The 25,382-nt window shown below is 36.5% G+C and overlaps 3 protein-coding genes across 28 annotated transcripts in view; all 3 read right to left on the bottom strand.

Annotated features, from left to right (window-relative positions):
* Positions 1-256: 256 nt before the first annotated feature.
* LOC137495283 (uncharacterized) lies at positions 257-5,568 on the bottom strand. The gene is made up of 8 exons (XM_068220917.2): positions 5,252-5,568; positions 2,681-3,415; positions 2,120-2,509; positions 1,825-1,922; positions 1,660-1,710; positions 781-1,162; positions 519-695; positions 257-386 (listed from the first exon to the last, which is right to left on the bottom strand). Exons 1-8 carry the CDS (start codon positions 5,409-5,411, stop codon positions 268-270), a joined length of 2,112 nt encoding a protein of 703 aa, XP_068077018.2. The 5' UTR covers positions 5,412-5,568; the 3' UTR covers positions 257-267.
* A 4,884-nt stretch (positions 5,569-10,452) lies between these two features.
* LOC137495318 (uncharacterized) lies at positions 10,453-15,647 on the bottom strand. The gene is made up of 8 exons (XM_068220934.2): positions 15,450-15,647; positions 12,870-13,604; positions 12,309-12,698; positions 12,014-12,111; positions 11,850-11,900; positions 10,977-11,358; positions 10,715-10,891; positions 10,453-10,582 (listed from the first exon to the last, which is right to left on the bottom strand). Exons 1-8 carry the CDS (start codon positions 15,607-15,609, stop codon positions 10,464-10,466), a joined length of 2,112 nt encoding a protein of 703 aa, XP_068077035.2. The 5' UTR covers positions 15,610-15,647; the 3' UTR covers positions 10,453-10,463.
* Positions 15,648-22,868: 7,221 nt separating this feature from the next.
* The window catches only part of ctnnd1 (catenin (cadherin-associated protein), delta 1), a 55,946-nt gene continuing 53,432 nt past the window's right edge, over positions 22,869-25,382 (bottom strand). For all 26 annotated transcript variants that reach the window (XM_073953481.1, XM_073953466.1, XM_009293418.4 and 23 more), the window contains one exon: positions 22,869-24,877. In XM_073953481.1, coding sequence (XP_073809582.1) covers positions 24,869-24,877 — 9 coding nt within the window. In that variant the 3' untranslated portion in view covers positions 22,869-24,868. The remainder of the gene's footprint in view (positions 24,878-25,382) is intronic.

The following is a 25,382-nucleotide window of genomic DNA, read 5'->3' as shown; positions in this document are numbered from 1 at the left end:
AGGGGTTTGGAATGACATGAGGGAATAATTAATAACTGAATTTCTGGTGCTCTTAATGGTGCTTTCCTCTTCCTGGCTACTGTATTTTGTTCTAAAATGAAGAAAAAGAAGCAGAAATAACACAGAGTTATTAAAGCAGTTATATGAAGATCTGTCAAACAAGACCAAAAAGAACAAAAGAAAGAAAATAACAGGAATAGCAAGACCCAAATAGAGAATATAGAGATGTAGTTTTGTGCTCGGTGTGTTCCTCTACCTCCTCTTGTGTCACTGCTGCACAGCATTTGGGCTCGTTGCATTGAACCACTGGTGCTCTTCAACCTGATGTAACAGTATTCGCCTAACTGGATTGCGGATCAAACACTTGGAAATCAGGTCCTGGCATGCTGAAAAGAGCCACAGAGAGAGTGAAATATGTCTGCATTCACAAGATTCATGTTTACATCTTACTACATCATATTACTTTACATAATAGATTCTGTCACTGAGGCTCAGATTGTTCAGAGAAGTCTGCTTACCTGAAGATAAGGTGGGGTTTAGGTGAAGGTCTCCAACCATTATCGATTGTCTGTCGTAAAAGGGCAACCGTCCATGCATTATTTCATACAGCAGGATGCCTATCGCCCAGATATTTGCCATGCTAGGGAAGAATTTGGGATGCCTTAAAATCTCAGGTGGCGTGTAACATCTAGCTCCTGTAAGAGAGACATTTTCAGAATACAGTAAATTCATCAGGCAATACTGTGATCAAAGACACTGGAACACAAAATGCCAACTCACCTTGATATTTCCAGCTGTAGAAAGGCATACGTGTAACTGGCCAAGCACAACCGAAGTCGATCAATTTGAGCTCTAATCGGGGTGTCGTCACCAGGATGTTCCGCGCGTGTATATCACCATGGAAAACTCCACGCTCAACGCAGAACCTGACAGCTTGGACCAACTGACGCATTAACCGGCGTGCTTTGTTTTCATTCATGTCCAATGTATCTGTGATGTAGCGATCCAAGGTCTGGCATGACTCTGGGTACTCCAGAATGAGAGTGCAGTCGCTCTCATTCTCAATCCAGTCATGTAATCTGATGATGTTTGGACATTGCGGAGCTTTCATCAACCTAAGCATGATTGCCACTTCTGCCAGCATAGGTCTGGAATGACCATCCTAGAAAACAAAAACAGATTTCAAAGATATTACCAAAGCAGAATGGCACAAAGTAACAAAAACCTTTTTAAATTATGGAGAAAAATATAAAAATACAATAGAATAAAAATATCCAAATGAAACAAACTGATTTAAGCCTCTTCACTGTCTTCTTAAAGCTACAAAAACATCTGGTCAAGAGCAATGAGTGATTCTTTCCCTTTCTTTTTTTATTTAATTTAAGGGTCACGAAACCCCCCTGTCTGAGCACTGTGTTTTTACACCTCTAGTTTGAAAAAACTAGGTAAGGTTTAGCATAAAAAAGGGAGTTTCAGTTCCTGCACACGCTGATTTTTACAGAGGTAAACTTTTCCAAATAATTAATTTTGCTTTTGAGTTCAGTTTAAAGTGGTCCAGACAGGTACGGGACAAGGGAAGGATGAGTAAATGGTCTGGACATTTTCATTGCTGTGTGAATTATGCCTTTAAACAAATGTTCCTTTGGTTTGTCAACTTACAATGTTGAGATAACGGTCCTGTCTATGCTTGATGATGTACTTCAGGGCAACCTGCAAAAAAAAACAGTACATTTTTCAGAATAAACGGCAAATTAAAGCCTACAATTTATTTATATTTAATAATAAGGAGAAAATGTTACTTGAATTTTAGAAATAGTTCTCTACCTTTTCTTTTTCACTTGATACGTGAGACGCCACATACACCTGGCCAAAACCTCCTTTTCCGATCATGTCTTTTACTTCAAAATCAGCCACCACAGATCCTGAAAAACACACAGAAAAAGAGCACGGAGATTTACTTGGATTGTCTGATGTGAAACAAATCAAATAAATGACTCCTGTACTTTGAATCTGGGTCTGATGCAATGAGCAGTAACTTTCATAAGAGTTGCAGGAGTAAAATAATTACTAATTTATATTAATTATGAATGACAGAAAATAAAAGGTAATGATGACTTACCAAGAGTGAGCCCATAACCCTCGTTCGGTTCCTCAGGAACCTGGCCTGGCAGACACACTGACTCAGGGTCAGCTGGTTCTGCATATCCAGGCGTAACTTTAACAGGCACTGCCTCAGGATCTGCTTCATCCTCCGGCTCTGGCTCAGGGTTGGGCTCTGGCTTTGGCTCTAGATGGGGCTGGGGCTGGGGCTGGGGCTCGGGCTCGGACTTGGGCTTTTGCTCTGGCTCTGGCTCAAGCTTAGCCTCAGCCTCAAGCACGGGCTCAGGTAGTAGCATGAGATGCTGGACTTTATCTGTGCCACAGAACAGTAAAGGGAGCTTTGCAGCCTTCCATGCTCTCTTAAAGAAAGCAGAGACTCTTTTCCCTTTCCTTTCTTTCTTGGGTTTTTCTAAAATGAAGAAAACAAACAGAAACATCTCCATGAACAGAGCTGCAGCTACTAATAAATACACAACCAATAGTACAACAAATGACACTGTCTGATGTTTAAGCTAAAAACAACAAACCATAAAAATAACAGACAGCAGAAATGAAATGAACCAAATTCAGGATGACTCACCATCAGTCCCATCAATTTTAGAGGGGTCTTTAACAGACGGAGGCGACTCAGGACAAGCCGAATCTGCATCCGTCATTGTGTTAACATTGGAGAGGCCATGGACACTGATCAGCCGAGGATCTTTACAGATCTGGCCTGGCAGACAGACCAGCTCAGTATCAACATGACCTGTGAGGGCCGTTGAGGACTCAGGACGGGCCGGGTCTGCTTTCAGCACATCTGCTGCTTGCTTGATCCTGGAGGGGCCCGGAACACTCAACGGCTGAGAATCTTCACAGATCTGGACTGGCGGACGCATCTGCTCAGAGTCAACATGATCTGCGATGGTCGTTGGCTTGATCCTGGATGTTCCTGGAACAGCTAACGACTCGAGACGATCGCAGACCTGGACTGGCGGACGCATCAGCTCAGGGTCAACTTGACCTGTGAGGGCCGTTGAGGACTCAGGACGGGCCGCATCTGCAGTGATCCTGGAGGGGCCCGGAATACTCAACAGCTGAGGATCTTCACAGACCTGGCCTGGCAGCCACACCGGCTCAGGGTCTGCATGTGCTATGACGATCCTGGAGGGACCTGGAACAGGCAGGTGCTCGAAGTCGTCGATATCTGACCGTGGTTCAAAGGGAACCACCACTCTGCTCCGGTCAGAGGAAAGGAAAGGGCGCTTTACAGCCTTCCATGCTCTCTTCAAGAAAGCAGAGGCTTTATTCCCTTTCCTTCCTTTCTCCGGGTTTTCTAAAGTAAAAGAAATAAACAGGGAAATATTAGAAAACTCTTAAACCACAAGTTTAAAATAGACAAACTGCTGTAAATTAGAAATATAAAAGACGCATCACACAAAGAAACAACAATAATAAATGTACAATTATAATAGAAAATGTTTGAAAACTGAAATTATTTAGTGAAATTGAAAATTATTTCAATGACAAATACAAGCTGATAAAGGTCAGTAAGTCATAAGTCCATATTAGACATAAGTAGAGCCAGACGGAATCAGCAGATATTTTCTGTTATTTCTGCACAAAATTTTATTAAAAAATCTGCGGATTTATGCGGAATGATTTTGGGAGTATCGTAACTAAAACCTTAATATATGAACTAAAAAGTAAAACATTTTTAACTTGTATTTAATGTTTACAATGCAAAGCATTTCTTACAAACAAAGCAAGTCTCTCATATAATAAATCTACTAAAAGACAGGAAATATTACTTTACAAGCTGTATTGTAAATAAATCATTTAAATATTTTCATATTAGTCAATGATATTACGGAAATTAATTTAAAAACAATAAATATACATTTACACACATTTACACAAGTAAATAAACAGAATCAATAATGTGGCGCAGATTCCGTGTGGGCCTAGACATAAAGACTATTATAACTTAACTATTATAATGATTCATCATTTCTGAGTCAATATTCTTTGAGTTTTACCAGTTATTTAACTATTTAACAATCACCATCACAATGTTTAATCAAATGTACAGTTAAAGTCAGAATTATTAGACCCTCTGTTTTAAATATTTCCCAAATTATGATATTTGTTTTATTTAGGCTTGAATAAAAGTTTTAGAACAAAATTATTAGCCTCTTTAAGCTATATATATTTTTTGATAGACAACAGAACAAACCATCATTATACACTAACCTGCCTATTTAACCTAATTAACCTAGTTAAGCCTTTAAATGTAACTTTAAGCTGTATAGAGGCGTCTTGAAAAAAATATCTAGTCAAATATTATTTACTGTCATCATGGCAAATATAAAATAAATCAGTTATTAGAAATGAGTTATTAAAACTATTATGTTTTGAAAAAAATATCTCTGATAAACAGAAATTGGTGGAAAAAATAAAGGGGGCTATTAATTCAGGGGGGAGAGTCCACTTCTTCACCACAAAAAACAACAAAAAAAAAACTAATGAAAATAAATCAACATTTTTTAATCTTTCCATTAGCAATCATCAAACTCAAAGTGAACAATTTCTCTTGCTCTGGTTCTCCAGTTCAGAAATCTGTGAGTAAATTATAACAAAATATTTAACAATCAGTCTTAAAAATCCAAATGTACATCTTGCTTATGAAACTCAGGTAGAGAAACAGAGTTATGAACATTTTTTAATTCCTTCTGCACAAAATAAAGACTTAAATATAATATTCTCACTCAGTTTGCTGAAATAGGTCAAATATTTATACATACAATCAAAAACGAAACCTAAGAAAATTAATGTGTAGGTTTATGTGTAGACACATGAAAGATTCTAATATTAAAATGTTATTTTTTTTTTTATCAGAAACGTTAACAAAGCACAAGTTCTGCTGAATGAGGCCGTGAAAATGAAAAACTTTCAAAGCCAGAATGTCAATACCATATAATAAAGAAGGGCTTAATCACGAAGTCAGAAAATACACAATATCATAACTACATGAAGCAATTACAATCACGATAGGTTGCATATTTGCCTCTCAAGTTGGTAAGCTTACATGGCGATATATAATTATTATTTTAACGTTACTTTTTTTGCATTTTAAGTGGGAATACACAGTGTTTGTAAACTCTCATCTCACCTGTTGGGCTTCTCATCACGGCAGGAGGTGTACGAGAAGCCATCGTGTCACTCTGATGATTATTGTTGACAAAGTCAGTCGTGATCGTTTTAACTCGATTAAAAAACACAGTTGACTTATTTTTTTCCATTTGAGACGCAAAACAAGTCGCTAAAGTCATTAAATCACTGTTCACTGTACTCGTTAGTTTGTCACTGAGGCAATTCTAAACTATTTGCAGTCCGGTGACGTCACGGCATTCGACGTTCTAATTATTTGTCATTGCTTGTAGGGAGCACAGCACATGTTAATATGCTAATATATATCAGCCTATAACTGGTCAAAAGAGTTTTTAATTGTTTTTAAGGAAATTTATTCTGTTTATCAAGGCAGCATTTATTAAATGTAAAAAAAAATTCAATTGTTAAACATTTATTAAAATTTTAAATATCTGCTTTCTTATTTATGTTTGTAGTTTTAAACAAATTATCAGTCCAGTCATTATTGCTTTAATTAATATTACCATTGATAATAATCATCATAATATTAATAATAATAATTAATATTAGAAGAATCATTGACTCTGAAGACTGGAGTAATCAGCACATACCTGGACGGCACATTTTAGCTCTTAAACGGCTATTTAAAATACTTTGAATGTTTTATATTTAGTTACAGAAATACATTGTCACCCTGCATCTGTTTTGCAGCATATGAAATGTCCCAAACACTATTTTTAACTGTCCAAAATAGCCAAAACAAATGTAGTTTTTACTCTCTGATAGTCAAAACATTAAAAAAAAAAAAAAAAAAAAAAATATATATATATATATATATATATATATATATATATATATATATATATATATATATATATATATATATATATATATATATATATATATATATATATATATATATGTAGCCTATCTGTTATCAATGCATTAAAAACAGTCAGGAAAGAATGTTTTAGGTAAATTTAGACCCCAAGTCCACATAAATGGACATCATTTTTCTCTAAAAGTACATGATATGATCAAAAGATGATACTTAGATTTTTATTCCATTTAGATTCCAATACACCCAAATAGCAAAGAGAAATAAAAAATGCACGTTAAAAAACATCTTGGGCCTTGAGAGGTTAAATTCACTGAAATAAATTATTAAATAATAAACTTCTTTTGAACAGTTATTTTATAGTCCAACAACATTTGACAATTTTACAATTTGTACTGTATTTTTGATTAAATGAATGCAGCCTTGGTGAGCAGGAGAAGCTGATTTTAAAACATTTTAAAATCCTACTGACCCCAAACTTTTGACCGTTCGAAATCATTAGCTACTCTTTTTCATATATTTCCAGAGCATAGAACTTTTTCACAGTATTTATATTAACATTCTTCTGGAGAACGTCTTGTTTCGGTTAAAGTTTTATTTCGACTAGAGTAAAAGCAGTTAAGGTGAATATTATTAGCCTCCTTAAGCAGAACTAGCCACTGTCATATTTGTAAACTAGTGTGTTTTAAAATGCGTTTCACTTATTGTTTTTGCTTTATCCATCAAGATAACATTTATATTACAATTTAATCAATCATGGCCTTTGGTTTTCATGTAGACTGAGAATCCAAATGAAAGTCTTCAAAAGGTAGGCCCGGATTAAGAATTCAGAGACCCCTGCACAATGTCTTGGGGGCCCCCAACCTGGCCGTACCCCTATAGTTGAATTAAAAATTAAATTAATAAAATAATTTTAATGCATATGATTTGAGACTTCCATAATACACACACTTATTAATGATACTTGTCTTCCTCATGATGGATAGTAGGCAAAATCTGATAGGTAGATAACATCGTTTTCAGATGTCTCTGTTTTCCCCCATCCACACCGAGATGGAGCAGCAGCGTTTTAGGATGAAAATGGCCTCTCCAGCATTTCAAAAACACTCCGTTTTCGGCGCTCGAAAACTTCGATGTAATGTGGACAGATGGCAAAACTTATGCGTTTTCAAACCAAAACTAAAACTGTGAGCCACTGTGCGACCCCGAAGTGAAGTGGTATAAACTCATTAAGTCTCTCTTTTTATTTCCTGACATTAAAATAGAACCCAAATACCTGCAATTCTGAGGCCCACCACAAGATGACGTAGGAGTGTGGTTTTAAAAAATAAATGAAATCATCATCTGCTTTTCTGGGCCCAAGGTAAGCGTCCAGGAGGCATCCAAAACAGATGCCTGAGCCACCTCAGCTGACTTCTCTCGATGTGGAGTAGCAGCGACTCTACTCTGAGCTCCTCCTGGGTGGCAGAGCTCCTTATTTCATCTATAAGGCTGCACCCTGCCACCCTGCAAAGGAAATTCATTTCGGCCACTTGTATCAGAGATTTTGTCCTTTCAATCATGAGTCATGACCCAAAGCTCAAGACCATAGGTGAGAGTAGAAATTTAGATTGACTGGTAAATCAAAAGCTTTGCCTTTCAGCTCAGCTCCTTTTTCACGACAACAGACTGGTACATTGACTGCATTACTGCTGCACCAATCTGCCGGTCAAACTCACGTTGTATCCTTCCCTCACTCATCAACAAAACCCCAAGATACTTGAACTCCACTTGGGTAAGGATGTTCTTCCAACTGGAGCCAAGCCTGGGGTTGGGACACATATGCAAGCGCCTCATGGTCGGGGTTTATCCCACGGAACCTGTCCGGGCTCAGCCTGAAGGAGCAACATAGGAACACATTCCTGCAAGAAGGGTCCAGTGCATTGTGGAACAGATGGTGTTGAAGGTTAGGACCACAACAACCCGATCGTCAGGCACAGAAACATAAATAAATAACATTTTTAAAAAGTTGTTGTAGCTAAATCATGATTACCACATATTTTTCATGGATTTGTCCCACTAAACACACTTTTACTTGTATTTTATTGTTATTTATTGTAATTACTTACAATTACAATTTAGTTTCCTGGTTTATAAAACTGATTACAAAAATTGTCAATGCACCAAAAAAAAAAAAAAAAAAAAAAAAAAAAAAAAACACGTTTAGTGCACTTTTTTAAGACGGAAAAGTAAATACTTCATTTTACTACATTTGAGAGTAACTACAGTATGTATCAGAAAAGCTGAAAATGAGAAACAACATTAATTTACAGACTTATATTAATAAGATGCATTTAAACACAACAATATTCACCTACTATTCAAGTAAATATTCACCAACTCTTAAAGAGCCAATATCTGCCATAATTATCCATAATTTCCTGCCTATATAAATATAATTTGTTGCAAGTCCACTAGTATTACGATATTAACATTATTCTTACAGTAATCATAGTCAGGCCAGTCGACATTTCTGTGCGGAGTTTACATGTTCTCCAAGTGCTCGCATGGGGTTCCCCGGTTTTCCCCACTGTCCAAAGACATGCGTGCTAAGTAAATTGACTAAACCAAATTGGCACCGTAGTCAAGTTCCTAGCCAACTCAATTCATCTATAGCCACAAATAAGCGGGGGAGTCGTCAAGATCTACCTGAACTTAATCTCCCCTCTCGTCCTACAAAAGGGAGGAAGCCCAGGGCTCGAGGATCTTATGAGTTCAGGGCTCTCTCCCGGGACAGCATGCCAAACAAGCTTATAATCAATCATCAGCTAAATGTGTGAACTCTTGAAGAAGTCATTTAAAAACTCACAGAAATGATGATTAGGGCTTCAGTTTGATTCACAAGATTTTATTTGAATCATTAGCCAACAATATATAAAAGCAATTCATTACAAAACAATTCAAAGAACTTTGTATAAAGCAATCTGACAGAACACCAGATTCATTTATGAGGTAGAAAGACAGTTGTGCAGATCTTTGATGACACTTTAGAGGAGAGGACTACGACAGCACCGGATTTCCTAATGGAGTTTTATCATTAATTCAATTTATCTTCATTTTCATAGAGCTTTTACAATGAGGATTGTGTCAAAGCAGCTTAACATACAAGTAAATTAAAACAGTCAGTCCAGTTGTCATAGTTGAAGTTCAGTTCAGTTCAGTTCAGTGTGATTTAAATTTCACTGCTGAAAGTCCAAAACACTGAAGAGCAAATCCATCAACGTGCAGCTCCACAAGTCCCAAACCAAGCAAGCCAGTGGCGACAGTGGCGAGGAACAAAACTTCACAAATTGTTGTGAAGGAAAAAAACCTCGAGAGAAACCAGGCTCAGTTGGGCACGACCATTTCTCCTTTGGCCAAACGTCTTGTGCAGAGCTGCTGTCTAGGCACCATTAATTACCATTATTGTCAATAATTACTCACCTCATGTCAGTTCATGTTCATGTTTGGTTCATACTAAGAACACAAATTAAATCATTTTAGATCAAATCGAAAGCTCTCTGACCCTCCATATTTTATCTTTATTTCTAATATTTCTAATGCACTGCGCTATTTCTAGTGCACTGCGTGTCGCTCTGCTGATGTGTATCCCAGAGGCCTGCGCGACTTCCTCTGATTTAAACAAAGCGTGGGCTAATCTGAGGTAAACGTCAGCAGTGCAACACACATACAGTGCAGGACAGAGCTCTCATGGTTTGATGAAGTTTTCGGTTCCTTTTTTGGATCATTTCTGCATCCTTGCGGTACATGGAGGATCAGAGAGTTCTAGGATTACATCTCAAATATTTTCAATTGTTTTCTCAAGAAAGGTGTCAGGGGTTGGAACTACAGCTGGCATTTTGAAGGGGAACTGCTTTTATGCAGAAAGAAAGACACAAAAGTAATAAAACAAAATTAAAGACTTCAGAAGTTCTGTACTGCACTGTATGCGTGTCAGACTTGGTATAGCCCAGATGCCTGCGCGACTTCCTCTGATTTTAACAAAGCGTGGGCACATCCAGGTATATGTTAGCAGTGTGACACACATACAGTGCAGGACAGAGCTCTCATAAACACACCCTGAACTGACACTGAAGAAAAGTAAGGTCTTAGGGGTTTGGAATGACATGAGGGAATAATTAATAACTGAATTTCTGGTGCTCTTAATGGTGCTTTCCTCTTCCTGGCTACTGTATTTTGTTCTAAAATGAAGAAAAAGAAGCAGAAATAACACAGAGTTATTAAAGCAGTTATATGAAGATCTGTCAAACAAGACCAAAAAGAACAAAAGAAAGAAAATAACAGGAATAGCAAGACCCAAATAGAGAATATAGAGATGTAGTTTTGTGCTCGGTGTGTTCCTCTACCTCCTCTTGTGTCACTGCTGCACAGCATTTGGGCTCGTTGCATTGAACCACTGGTGCTCTTCAACCTGATGTAACAGTATTCGCCTAACTGGATTGCGGATCAAACACTTGGAAATCAGGTCCTGGCATGCTGAAAAGAGCCACAGAGAGAGTCAAATATGTCTGCATTCACAAGATTCATGTTTACATCTTACTACATCATATTACTTTACATAATAGATTCTGTCACTGAGGCTCAGATTGTTCAGAGAAGTCAGCTTACCTGAAGATAAGGTGGGGTTTAGGTGAAGGTCTCCAACCATTATCGATTGTCTGTCGTAAAAGGGCAACCGTCCATGCATTATTTCATACAGCACGATGCCTATCGCCCAGATATTTGCCATGCTAGGGAAGAATTTGGGATGCCTTAAAATCTCAGGTGGCGTGTAACATCTAGCTCCTGTAAGAGAGACATTTTCAGAATACAGTAAATTCATCAGGCAATACTGTGATCAAAGACACTGGAACACAAAATGCCAACTCACCTTGATATTTCCAGCTGTAGAAAGGCATACGTGTAACTGGCCAAGCACAACCGAAGTCGATCAATTTGAGCTCTAATCGGGGTGTCGTCACCAGGATGTTTCGCGCGTGTATATCACCATGGAAAACTCCACGCTCAACGCAGAACCTGACAGCTTGGACCAACTGACGCATTAACCGGCGTGCTTTGTTTTCATTCATGTCCAATGTATCTGTGATGTAGCGATCCAAGGTCTGGCATGACTCTGGGTACTCCAGAATGAGAGTGCAGTCGCTCTCATTCTCAATCCAGTCATGTAATCTGATGATGTTTGGACATTGCGGAGCTTTCATCAACCTAAGCATGATTGCCACTTCTGCCAGCATAGGTCTGGAATGACCATCCTAGAAAACAAAAACAGATTTCAAAGATATTACCAAAGCAGAATGGCACAAAGTAACAAAAACCTTTTTAAATTATGGAGAAAAATATAAAAATACAATAGAATAAAAATATCCAAATGAAACAAACTGATTTAAGCCTCTTCACTGTCTTCTTAAAGCTACAAAAACATCTGGTCAAGAGCAATGAGTGATTCTTTCCCTTTCTTTTTTGATTTAATTTAAGGAAACCCCCCTGTCTGAGCACTGTGTTTTTACACCTCTAGTTTGAAAAAACTAGGTAAGGTTTAGCATAAAAAAGGGAGTTTCAGTTCCTGCACACGCTGATTTTTACAGAGGTAAACTTTTCCAAATAATTAATTTTGCTTTTGAGTTCAGTTTAAAGTGGTCCAGACAGGTACGGGACAAGGGAAGGATGAGTAAATGGTCTGGACATTTTCATTGCTGTGTGAATTATGCCTTTAAACAAATGTTCCTTTGGTTTGTCAACTTACAATGTTGAGATAACGGTCCTGTCTATGCTTGATGATGTACTTCAGGGCAACCTGCAAAAAAAACAGTACATTTTTCAGAATAAACGGCAAATTAAAGCCTACAATTTATTTATATTTAATAATCTGGAGAAAATGTTACTTGAATTTTAGAAATAGTTCTCTACCTTTTCTTTTTCACTTGATACGTGAGACGCCACATACACCTGGCCAAAACCTCCTTTTCCGATCATGTCTTTTACTTCAAAATCAGCCACCACAGATCCTGAAAAACACACAGAAAAAGAGCACGGAGATTTACTTGGATTGTCTGATGTGAAACAAATCAAATAAATGACTCCTGTACTTTGAATCTGGGTCTGATGCAATGAGCAGTAACTTTCATAAGAGTTGCAGGAGTAAAATAATTACTAATTTATATTAATTATGAATGACAGAAAATAAAAGGTAATGATGACTTACCAAGAGTGAGCCCATAACCCTCGTTCGGTTCCTCAGGAACCTGGCCTGGCAGACACACTGACTCAGGGTCAGCTGGTTCTGCATATCCAGGCGTAACTTTAACAGGCACTGCCTCAGGATCTGCTTCATCCTCCGGCTCTGGCTCAGGGTTGGGCTCTGGCTTTGGCTCTAGATGGGGCTGGGGCTGGGGCTGGGGCTCGGGCTCGGACTTGGGCTTTTGCTCTGGCTCTGGCTCAAGCTTAGCCTCAGCCTCAAGCTCGGGCTCAGGTAGTAGCATGAGATGCTGGACTTTATCTGTGCCACAGAACAGTAAAGGGAACTTTGCAGCCTTCCATGCTCTCTTAAAGAAAGCAGAGACTCTTTTCCCTTTCCTTTCTTTCTTGGGTTTTTCTAAAATGAAGAAAACAAACAGAAACATCTCCATGAACAGAGCTGCAGCTACTAATAAATACACAACCAATAGTACAACAAATGACACTGTCTGATGTTTAAGCTAAAAACAACAAACCATAAAAATAACAGACAGCAGAAATGAAATGAACCAAATTCAGGATGACTCACCATCAGTCCCATCAATTTTAGAGGGGTCTTGAACAGACGGAGGCGACTCAGGACAAGCCGAATCTGCATCCGTCATTGTGTTAACATTGGAGAGGCCATGGACACTGATCAACCGAGGATCTTTACAGATCTGGCCTGGCAGACAGACCAGCTCAGTATCAACATGACCTGTGAGGGCTGTTGAGGACTCAGGACGGGCCGGGTCTGCTTTCAGCACATCTGCTGCTTGCTTGATCCTGGAGGGGCCCGGAACACTCAACGGCTGAGAATCTTCACAGATCTGGACTGGCGGACGCATCTGCTCAGAGTCAACATGATCTGCGATGGTCGTTGGCTTGATCCTGGATGTTCCTGGAACAGCTAACGACTCGAGACGATCGCAGACCTGGACTGGTGGACGCATCAGCTCAGGGTCAACATGACCTGTGAGGGCCGTTGAGGACTCAGGACGGGCCGCATCTGCAATGATCCTGGAGGGGCCCGGAATACTCAACAGCTGAGGATCTTCACAGACCTGGCCTGGCAGCCACACCGGCTCAGGGTCTACATGTGCTACGACGATCCTGGAGGGACCTGGAACAGGCAGGTGCTCGAAATCGTCGATATCTGACCGTGGTTCAAAGGGAACCACCACTCTGCTCCGGTCAGAGGAAAGGAAAGGGCGCTTTACAGCCTTCCATGCTCTCTTCAAGAAAGCAGAGGCTTTATTCCCTTTCCTTCTTTTCTCTGGGTTTTCTAAAGTAAAAGAAATAAACAGGGAAATATTAGAAAACTCTTAAACCACAAGTTTAAAATAGACAAACTGCTGTAAATTAGAAATATAAAAGACGCATCACACATAAGAAACAACAATAATAAATGTACAATTATAATAGAAAATGTTTGAAAACTGAAATTATTTAGTGAAATTGAAAATTATTTCAATGACAAATACAAGCTGATAAAGGTCAGTAAGTCATAAATCCATATTAGACATAAGTAGGGCCAGACGAAATCAGCAGATATTTTCTGTTATTTCTGCCCAGAATTTATTTGAAAAAATCTGCGGATTTATGCGGAATGATTTTGGGAGTATCGTAACTAAAACCTTAATATATGAACTAAAAAGTAAAACATTTTTAACTTGTATTTAATGTTTACAATGCAAAGCATTTCTTACAAACAAAGCAAGTCTCTCATATAATAAATCTACTAAAAGACAGGAAATATTACTTTACAAGCTGTATTGTAAATAAATCATTTAAATATTTTCATATTAGTCAATGATATTACGGAAATTAATTTAAAAACAATAAATATACATTTACACACATTTACACAAGTAAATAAACAGAATCAATAATGTGGCGCAGATTCCGTGTGGGCCTAGACATAAAGACTATTATAACTTAACTATTATAATGATTCATCATTTCTGAGTCAATATTCTTTGAGTTTTACCAGTTATTTAACTATTTAACAATCACCATCACAATGTTTAATCAAATGTACAGTTAAAGTCAGAAGTATTAGACCCTCTGTTTTAAATATTTCCCAAATTATGATATTTGTTTTATTTAGGCTTGAATAAAAGTTTTAGAACAAAATTATTAGCCTCTTTAAGCTATATATATTTTTTGATAGACAACAGAACAAACCATCATTATACACTAACCTGCCTATTTAACCTAATTAACCTAGTTAAGCCTTTAAATGTCACTTTAAGCTGTATAGAGGCGTCTTGAAAAAAATATCTAGTCAAATATTATTTACTGTCATCATGGCAAATATAAAATAAATCAGTTATTAGAAATGAGTTATTAAAACTATTATGTTTTGAAAAAAATATCTCTGATAAACAGAAATTGGTGGAAAAAATAAAGGGGGCTATTAATTCAGGGGGGAGAGTCCACTTCTTCACCACAAAAAACAACAAAAAAAAAACTAATGAAAATAAATCAACATTTTTTAATCTTTCCATTAGCAATCATCAAACTCAAAGTGAACAATTTCTCTTGCTCTGGTTCTCTAGTTCAGAAATCTGTGAGTAAATTATAACAAAATATTTAACAATCAGTCTTAAAAATTCAAATGTACATCTTGCTCATGAAACTCAGGTTGAGAAACAGAGTTATGAACATTTTTTAATTCCTTCTGCACAAAATAAAGACTTAAATATAATATTCTCACTCAGTTTGCTGAAATAGGTCAAATATTTATACATACAATCAAAAACGAAACCTAAGAAAATTAATGTGTAGGTTTATGTGTAGACACATGAAAGATTCTAATATTAAAATGTTTTTTTTTTTTTTATCAGAAACGTTAACAAAGCACAAGTTCTGCTGAATGAGGCCGTGAAAATGAAAAACTTTCAAAGCCAGAATGTCAATACCATATAATAAAGCAGGGCTTAATCACGAAGTCAGAAAATACACAATATCATAACTAACGTTACGTGAAGCAATTACAATCACGATAGGTTGCACATTTGCCTCTCAAGTTGGTAAGCTTACATGGCGATATATAATTATTATTTTAACGTTACTTTTTATTGCATTTTAAGTGGGAATACACAGTGTTTGTAAACTCTCATCTCACCTGTTGGGCCTCTCATCACGGCAGGAGGTGTACGAGAAGCCATCGTGTCACTCTGATGATTATTGTTGACAAAGTCAGTCGTGATCGTTTTAACTCGATTAAAAAACACAGTTGACTTATTTTTTTCCATTTGAGACGCAAAACAAGTCGCTAAAGTCATTAAATCACTGTTCACTGTACTCGTTCGTTTGTCACTCTGAGAATTCTAAACTATTTGCAGTCCGGTGACGTCACGGCATTCGACGTTCTAATTATTTGTCATTGCTTGTAGGGAGCACAGCACATGTTAATATGCTAATATATATCAGCCTATAACTGGTCAAAAGAGTTTTTAATTGTTTTTTAAGGAAATTTATTCTGTTTATTAAGGCAGCATTTATTAAATGTAAAAAAAAATTCAATTGTTAAATATTTATTAAAATTTAAAATATCTGCTTTCTTATGTTTGTAGTTTTAAACAAATTATCAGTCCAGTCATTATTGCTTTAATTACTATTACCATTGATAATAATCATCATAATATTAATAATAATAATTAATATTAGAAGAATCAATGACTCTGAAGACTGGAGTAATCAGCACATACCTGGACGGCACATTTTAGCTCTTAAACGGCTATTTAAAATACTTTGAATGTTTTATATTTAGTTACAGAAATACATTGTCACCCTGCATCTGTTTTGCAGCATATGAAATGTCCCAAACACTATTTTTAACTGTCCAAAATAGCCAAAACAAATGTAGTTTTTACTCTCTGATAGTCAAAACATAAAAAAAATAAATAAATAAATAAATATATATATATATATATATATATATATATATATATATATATATATATATATATATATATATATATATGTGTGTGTAGCCTATCTGTTATCAATGCATTAAAAACAGTCAGGAAAGAATGTTTTATGTAAATTTAGACCCCAAGTCCACATAAATGGACATCATTTTTCTCTAAAAGTACATGATATGATCAAAAGATGATACTTAGATTTTTATTCTATTTAGATTCCAATACGCCCAAATAGCAAAGAGAAATAAAAAATGCACGTAAAAAAACATCTTGGGCCTTGAGAGGTTAAATTCACTGAAATAAATTATTAAATAATAAACTTCTTTTGAACATTTATTTTATAGTCCAACAACATTTGACAATTTTACAATTTGTACTGTATTTTTGATTAAATGAATGCAGCCTTGGTGAGCAGAAGAAGCTGATTTTAAAACATTTTAAAATCCTACTGACCCCAAACTTTTGACCGTTCAAAATCATTAGCTACTCTTTTTCATATATTTCCAGAGCATAGAACTTTTTTACAGTATTTATATTAACATTCTTCTAGAGAAAGTCTTGTTTCAGTTAAAGTTTTATTTCAACTAGAGTAAAAGCAGTTACGGTGAATATTATGAGCCTCCTTAAGCAGAACTAGCCACTGTCATATTTGTAAACTAGTGTGTTTTAAAATGCGTTTCACTTATTGTTTTTGCTTTATCCGTCAAGATAACAGTCATATTACAATTTAATCAATCATGGCCTTTGGTTTTCATGTAGACTGAGAATCCAAATGAAAGTCTTCAAAAGGTAGGCCCGGATTAAGAATTCAGAGACCCCTGCGCAATGTCTTGGGGGCCCCCAACCTGGCCGTACCCCTATAGTTGAATTAAAAATTAGATTAATAAAATAATTTTAATGCATATGATTTGAGACTTCCATAATACACACACTTATTAATGATACTTGTCTTCCTCATGATGGATAGTAGGGAAAATCTGATAGGTAGATAACATCGTTTTCAGATGTCTCCGTTTTCCCCCATCCACACTGAGATGGAGCAGCAGCGTTTTAGGATGAAAATGGCCTCTCCAGCATTTCAAAAACACTCCGTTTTCGGCGCTCGAAAACTTCGATGTAATGTGGACAGATGGCAAAACTTATGCGTTTACAAACCAAAACTAAAACTGTGAGCCACTGTGCGACCCCGAAGTGAAGTGGTATAAACTCATAAAGTCTCTCTTTTTATTTCCTGACATTAAAATAGAACCCAAATACCTGCAATTCTGAGGCCCAGCACAAGATGACGTAGGAGTGTGGTTTTAAAAAATAAATGAAATCATCATCTGCTTTTCTGGGCCCAAGGTAAGCGTCCAGGAGGCATCCAAAACAGATGCCTGAGCCACCTCAGCTGACTTCTCTCGATGTGGAGTAGCAGCGACTCTACTCTGAGCTCCTCCTGGGTGGCAGAGCTCCTTAATTCATCTATAAGGCTGCACCCTGCCACCCTGCAAAGGAAATTCATTTCAGCCACTTGTATCCAAGATCTTGTCCTTTCAATCATGAGTCATGAACCAAACCTCAAGACCATAGGTGAGAGTAGAAATTTAGATTGACTGGTAAATCAAAAGCTTTGCCTTTCAGCTCAGCTCCTTTTACGACAACAGACTGGTACATTGACTGCATTACTGCTGCACCAATCTGCCTGTCAAACTCACGTTGTATCCTTCCCTCACTCATCAGCAAAACCCCAAGATACTTGAACTCCACTTGGGTAAGGATGTTCTTCCAACTGGAGCCAAGCCTGGGGTTGGGACACATATGCAAGTGCCTCATGGTCGGGGTTTATCCCACGGAACCTGTCCGGGCTCAGCCTGAAGGAGCAACATAGGAACACATTCCTGCAAGAAGGGTCCAGTGCATTGTGGAACAGATGGTGTTGAAGGTTAGGACCACAACAACCCGATCGTCGGGCAGAGAAACATAAATAAATAACATTTTTAAAAAGTTGTTGTAGCTAAATCATGATTACCACATATTTTTCATGGATTTGTCCCACTAAACACACTTTTACTTGTATTTTATTGTTATTTATTGTAATTCCTTACAATTACAATTTAGTTTCCCGGTTTATAAAACTGATTACAAAAATTGTCAATGCACCAAAAAAAAAAAAAAAACACGTTTAGTGCACTTTTTTAAGACGGAAAAGTAAATACTTCATTTTACTACATTTGAGAGTAACTTTGTATCAGAAAAGCTGAAAATGAGAAACAACATTAATTTACAGACTTATATTAATAAGATGCATTTAAACACAACAATATTCACCTACTATTCAAGTAAATTTTCACCAACTCTTAAAGAGACAATATCTGCTATAATTATTTATAATTTCCTGCCTATATAAATATAATTTGTTGCAAGTCCACTAGTATTACGATATTAACATTATTCTTACTGTAATCATAGTCAGGCCAGTCGACATTTCTGTGCGGAGTTTACATGTTCTCCATGTGCTCGCATGGGGTTCCCTGGTTTTCCCCACTGTCCAAAGACATGCGTGCTATGTAAATTGACTAAACCAAATTGGCACCGTAGTCAAGTTCCTAGCCAACTCAATTCATCATTAACCACACATAAGCGGGAGAGTTCTCAAGATCTACCTGAACTTAATCTCCCCTCTCATCCTACAAAAGGGAGGAAGCCCAGGGCTTGAGGATCTTTTGAGTTCAGGGCTCTCTCCCGGGACAGCATGCCAAACAAGCTTATAATCAATCATCAGCTAAATGTGTGAACTCTTGAAGAAGTCATTTAAAAACTCACAGAAATGATGATTAGGGCTTCAGTTTGATTCACAAGATTTTATTTGAATCGTTAGCCAACAATATATAAAAGCAATTCATTACAAAACAATTCAAAGAACTTTGTATAAAGCAATTTGACAGAACACCAGATTCATTTATGAGGTAGAAAGACAGTTGTGCAGATCTTTGATGACACTTTAGAGGAGAGGACTACGACAGCACCGGATTTCCTAATGGAGTTTTATCATTAATTCAATTCATCTTCATTTCCATAGAGCTTTTACAATGTGGATTGTGTCAAAACAGCTTAACATACAAGTAAATTAAAACAGTCAGTCCAGTTGTCTGAACTTGTAAGGAGCACAGCACAAGTTCATATGCTAATATATATTAGCCTATAACTGGACATACAGTGTCATCCTGCAACTGTTTTGCAGCATATGAAATGTCCCAAACACTTTTTAACTGTTTAAAATGGCCAAAAAAGTAGTTTTTTTTACTCTCTGATAGTCAAAACATGTTTAAAAAATATGTATGAGATATCAATGCATTAAAAACAGTCAAGAATAAAATTTTGTGTAAATTCGGACCGCGAGTCCACATATATGGACATTATTTTTCTCTAAAAGTACACCATACCAAAAGATGATACTTTTATGATATTTTTATTCTAATTAGATTCCAATAAGCCCAAATGGCAAAGAGAAATAAAAAATGCACATAAAAATACCTTGAGCCTTAATATGTTAAATTCACTGAAATAAATTATTAAATTATAAACTACTTTTGAACAGTTATTTTATAGCGCAACAACATTTTACAATTTGTTCTTTATTTTTGATTTAATAAATGCAGCCTTGGTGAGCAGGAGAAGCGGATTTTAAAACATTTTAAAATCTTCCTGACTCCAAACTTTTGACTGGTCAAAATCATTGGCCATTCTTTTTCATATATATTTCCAGAGCAATATGGAAATATTTGAAACAAAATTGAACTTTTCCACGATATATACGTTAACATTCTACTGGAGAAAGTCTTCTTTGTTTTATTTAGAGAGATTTTAGAGAGAATATTATATAACAATAATAATTTACAATTTATTGAGATGTAAAAACAAACCGAAGTATTTCCTTTTCTATATTGTAGACTGATATGGGAAAATATCTAAATAAAGAGGTCTAAATACATTTTAAGTGCACTTTCTTCATTATCTAAAACAATTAGTTCTTGTTTGGAAGAACATATAAATAAATAAACATATACAGATACAAAGATTTAAGTTTTTTTTTTGTTGTTGCATCATTTGAACACACATATTCGCTGAAGTAAAAGCATGATGTTTATTCTCTCATTCACTTTAGCAAAACTTATTAACTGTGAGATGAACTGTAAAAAAACTAAGTACTATTTCCTATACCAGGGTTCATACACATTTCAACTACTGAAGTTCCATGACTTTTCCATGATTATTCCAAGACTTTTAAGTAAATTTTCATGACCCAATGTTTCAAGCAATGCCTACATATGTGTGGTAAAAACAAAACCTTTAAAATTTATCACAGCATATCGTAAAACACACAACAATCTATTTAGTTTTAATTGATATTTATTCATTCATATATTCATTCTTTTCATCTTAGTCCCTTTATTAATCTGAAGTCGCCACAGCAGAATGAACCGCCAAATCATCCAGCATATGTTTTATGCAGCGGATGCCTTGCCAGCTGCAACCCATCACTGGGAAACATCCATACACACTTATTCACACACATACACTAGACAATTTTAGCTTACCCAGTTCACCTACTGTATAGCGCATGTGTTTGGACTTGTGAGGGAAAATGGAGCACCCGGAGGAAACCCACACCAACACTGTGAGAACATTCAAACTCCACGCTGAAATACCAACTGACCCAGACTAGGCTCGAATGAGTGACCTTCTTGCTGTGAGGCGATTGTGCTACCCACTGCATCACCGCAACGCCCAATTTAAATTTATATCTACGTAAAATTTACATTATGCTTACACTGCACTAATAGTGTGAGAGTAGGCTCTCAGAAATAAAGGTATAGAAACAGTCACTTGGGCAGTACCTTTTCCAAAAAAAAAATAATAATAATAATAATTTGTGTCCACAGTAGTATCTCGAAGGTACATATTTGTACCCAACACCTAAAAACTACTTTTTAGGTGCCATTATGGGCCTTTCAGGTACAAATTGGTACCTTTTGAAAAGGTACAGCCCCAGTGACAGTTCCCTTACCTTTATTTATGAGAGTGTATGATATTGGCCAAGGACAGAAAAAAATTAAAGACAACTAACCTATATTAAAGTTTTCCATGACTTTTCTAAAACTTTGTGGGTTTTTTGTTTTTCCAGAACTTTTCCAGGCCTGGAAAATGCCATGTCAAAATTCCATGACTTTTCCAGGTTTTCCATGACCGTATGAACCCTGCTATACGTTTAATTCATCCGTTACCTGTAATTGTGAAATTTGAAAACTGTTCTTACAGCGTTCTTTAGTTTATCCATAAACCAACATGAAACCAGATTAGGCATCACAAAGTCTCTCACCCCTTTTGCTTCATCATATAACATCATGTTAGAAATATGTGAGCTTTGTCGGCACCAGTGGTGTAGTGGTTAGTGCGTCAACACATGCACTCCGGTGCTCACGGCCACCCGGGTTCGATTCCGCCTTGCGGTCCTATGCCAATCCTTCCCCTCTCTCTGCTCCCCATGCTTTCCTGTCAATTCATTCTACTGTCAAAAATAAAGGTGAAATCCCCCCCCAAAAAAAGAAAAAAGATGTGAGCTTCTAACAGGTCTGAATGACAGATTCCGTTGCTCTCCTCTTCTGAAGCGTCATGGATCAGAGGAACATCACTCTCCTCTCTGATTTCTGACTTGATTTCATCCTGGTTAACAAGACTTAAACTGATGCCCTAAAAAATGTAGATGTGGTTCAAAGTAGAAAGCAGCTATAAACAGCAAACATAAAAAAGGTTATAAGGTTTTAAATTGTGTGCTTATTTTATAATGTGTCCTGTTTGTTTCTGCACAATCTCATAAGAAAAATCAACTGTTTTACATATAGAGAAAAGTAAAGGCTTAATTTGTGTGAAAATGTACAATTTTTAAAAGAAGGTGTGAACTCCGTTTGAGAACTAAGAACAGGTAAAAACTAAACTGAAAATGAACTGGCTCGCCAGCTAATCTGGCTTTATGGTATAGTCCCAAGGTCGGATACAAGAGTTGAACAACGTAACCGAAATGCTTGGTTTTAGACCACAATAATTCATTTGTATTGTGTAGGGCCTCTTTCTGTGACAGCATCAATTTGTATTGGGAATGACAGAAACAAGTTTACTATCATCTATGAGGTGCGCGTTCATGATATCAGGAGGCCTGGCTTTGGACGCCAGAGGTGGTACTGTGGTGATTTTGGCAGATCACTTACTGTACCTTTAATTGTTTTTGAAAAAATTTAAGTTGATTAAACTAAATTAGTTATGGACCTGGGGTGGCCCAAGTCGGAGCACTCACTCTGTGATTAGTTAGGGAAAATTCCAAATTAAACCAAAACAAACGTTTACAATTGGCTTAAGACTGGCAATGAAAATGAGACATTGCAACCTGCAGACCCTGGGAATAAAAAAATAAAATAAAAAAAAAAGCTATCCCTCCAAAAAAAAAAAAAAAAAAAAAAAATTAAAATAAGTGTAATTTGCACACTTAAGTTCAGCAACTAAAGAGTTCTAAATAAATGTATTAAGAATGTATTTCAGTACAAATAGACTGTATATCACACACAAATTCTGTCAGAACCTTGAAAAAAAATCATCCTTTTATTAAAAAACAAAACAGTATTGCTAAGTTACAGTTCAATCCATGAGAGAAAGGTGCAATGTTTAAGACCAAAGGTAAAGTGTTGAAATATGGGAAATATGAATCAATACCCACTTGTTAGTGTTGCAGAGAAACAGCATGTCAACTGACAGCACGACACAGATTTGTTTTTCCTTTCGTCTTTAATTAAAAGATATAAACCGTAAATGCATTTATTTAAAAAATAAAACTGATTGCATATGCATTCACCCACAACACCCGAAAGAAAACAAAAAAACAAACAAAATCAGCCCCCAAAATCATAAAATATAGAAACGAAAGAGCAATAAAAAACAGAAAAGAAAAAAAATAATTAAAATAACAAATATTCTCTTGTATATATAGTTTAAATGTGCTTTTATCTATCATTTTCTCATCAAGGTAGAATCAAAATGTGAGCTCTCGCTAAATCCTGCCTGAAAGAGACGCTGTGTGTGTGTGCGCGTGTGTGTGTTTCCGATAATTAAAAGATTTGTTTATCTGCCTCGCTCAACACTGAACAATTAACTCAATCCTCAAGACGCTCACATTTATTTATCCAACCCAACATCTTAAAGGCTTGGATTTCAGATTGGCAGACTGGAATTAAAAAAGCCATGAGAAGTGGAAAAATCCTGCTAAAACAAAAACCAAATCATCCATTGACCCCCTAGTGCTAAAGTTTCTATTCAGTAAATATCTACAGCAGACATACTGTGCATTCGAATATGCAGTCTAAGAAACGAGCACTGTAATTGCGGATCTCAGAAACGAACAAAACAAAAAGGAAACAATGCATATACATCCTCAAATGTACACTCGCTCACTCTCTACACAGACAGGCACTGAAACCGAGAGGCAGAAGGTGGCCGAACGTCCCTCATCACGAACACGCTGAGCAAACGAGGCACCGCATGTGTGCAGAGTGGGATTTGTGAGTCGCGCTTATATTTACACATTCATTTATATTCAGACAAAAACAGAAACAAAACACCGGGTCCAACTGTAAGGTCGATTTACAAAGTATCGAAAGTGGGACTGCGCTTTTAAACCTCCTCGGTTGTTGCGTTTATTAAAACGAAAGAAGCAGAACTCCTTTTTTTTGTACACAGAAATAAAGAAATGGCCAATTTTGAAGTGAAAAAGCAATGTATTTAATAAAAAATAGCTCTCCCACTCTGGAATGCTTTGCAAATTTGCCACTAGATTTGAGACACAAGACTTCCAGAGAACAGAACTGCCAAAAGATCTTGAATGCTTACTCATTTTTTTTTTTAAGTAAATATCTCTCTGCCTCTTCTGTAATGCTTTCACAACCCCTTCTAATAAGACTGAACACTCCATAAGACCACCCACACAAAAATTCAAATAAAACTTATGCATAACTTAAGGGGAATTGGTGGTCTTCTAGTGCTTTTACAAAAAAAAAAAAAAAAAAAAAAAGAAGAAGATTCAAAAATAGGCCTGTTGCAATGCATTAAGACATAAAACTTACCGAGATATCCTATATACATTATTTTCTTCAGGCCACATGTATGAATGATGCGATTTGGCATTTACGTTTTCGTTTTTATACATCAAATGTGAACCACGAAGCAGGATGAAGCTGAAGAAATCAACGACTTATACTAGTGTTCTAATAGACGATGAAAATCAATAAGCTTTGATAAGCTGGGGATGCGACTAAACAGACTTTTCTGTCAATAGTGTTTGCGTTATTCGACCAAAAAAAACTCAAAATGTAAAAATAAAAGTGGTATGAACCGAAAACAAGTCTGATTGTAGTGTCCATTAGAAGTAGTGGCTGTTTATGTTTCTCAAGAATCACATTGATCTCACGGAGAGTAGCTACAGAAGGGCGGGCTGTAATTTTAGTGGCGATGGTCCCGTAAGTGATGAGATCAGACGCTCAGCAGGGACAGTAAGCAGGAGGAGGAAACTCACGGCGGGTGATGCACACGATCAGATTTTCTGTGGAGATAAAACAGAGGAGATTGTAAACTTTGTGCGTGGTGCCTGACTATTAAGTTCACTGATAACAGTAATATAAAAAAAAGGGGAAATTGATTCAGTAATGTGTCATCGTAGAGCTGCGGTGAGCGTTTGGGCACATTACACAATCACATTACCCATTATGAGGTAAAGTGATGACAGGAAAACAAAACCACTGGGACAATCAGTCATGTGACCACAGCGGACACATGAGCGGGAGAGAAAGAGAGATAGAGATATATCAGTGTTGGGGAGACAGTAAAATTGAGGTCATTTTAAATTGATCAACGCATTAAAAAATGTATATATAAAAAAATATATATATATAAAACATTGATCAATTAATGAAAAAATATTAACTTGATTAACAATAAAAATATTAAATTGATCAATTAGCTCATTTTTTTATCTATCAACTAATAAAAAAATGGATCAACTATAAAAAAAAGTAAAAAAAAACTATCAAATTAAAAAACTGATCGAT

This window comes from Danio rerio, chromosome 1 (assembly GCF_049306965.1).
Source record: "Danio rerio strain Tuebingen ecotype United States chromosome 1, GRCz12tu, whole genome shotgun sequence".
Classification (NCBI taxonomy): domain Eukaryota; kingdom Metazoa; phylum Chordata; class Actinopteri; order Cypriniformes; family Danionidae; genus Danio; species Danio rerio.
Note: the sequence above shows the minus strand (reverse complement) of the source record. Positions and strands in the feature narration are given on the sequence as shown.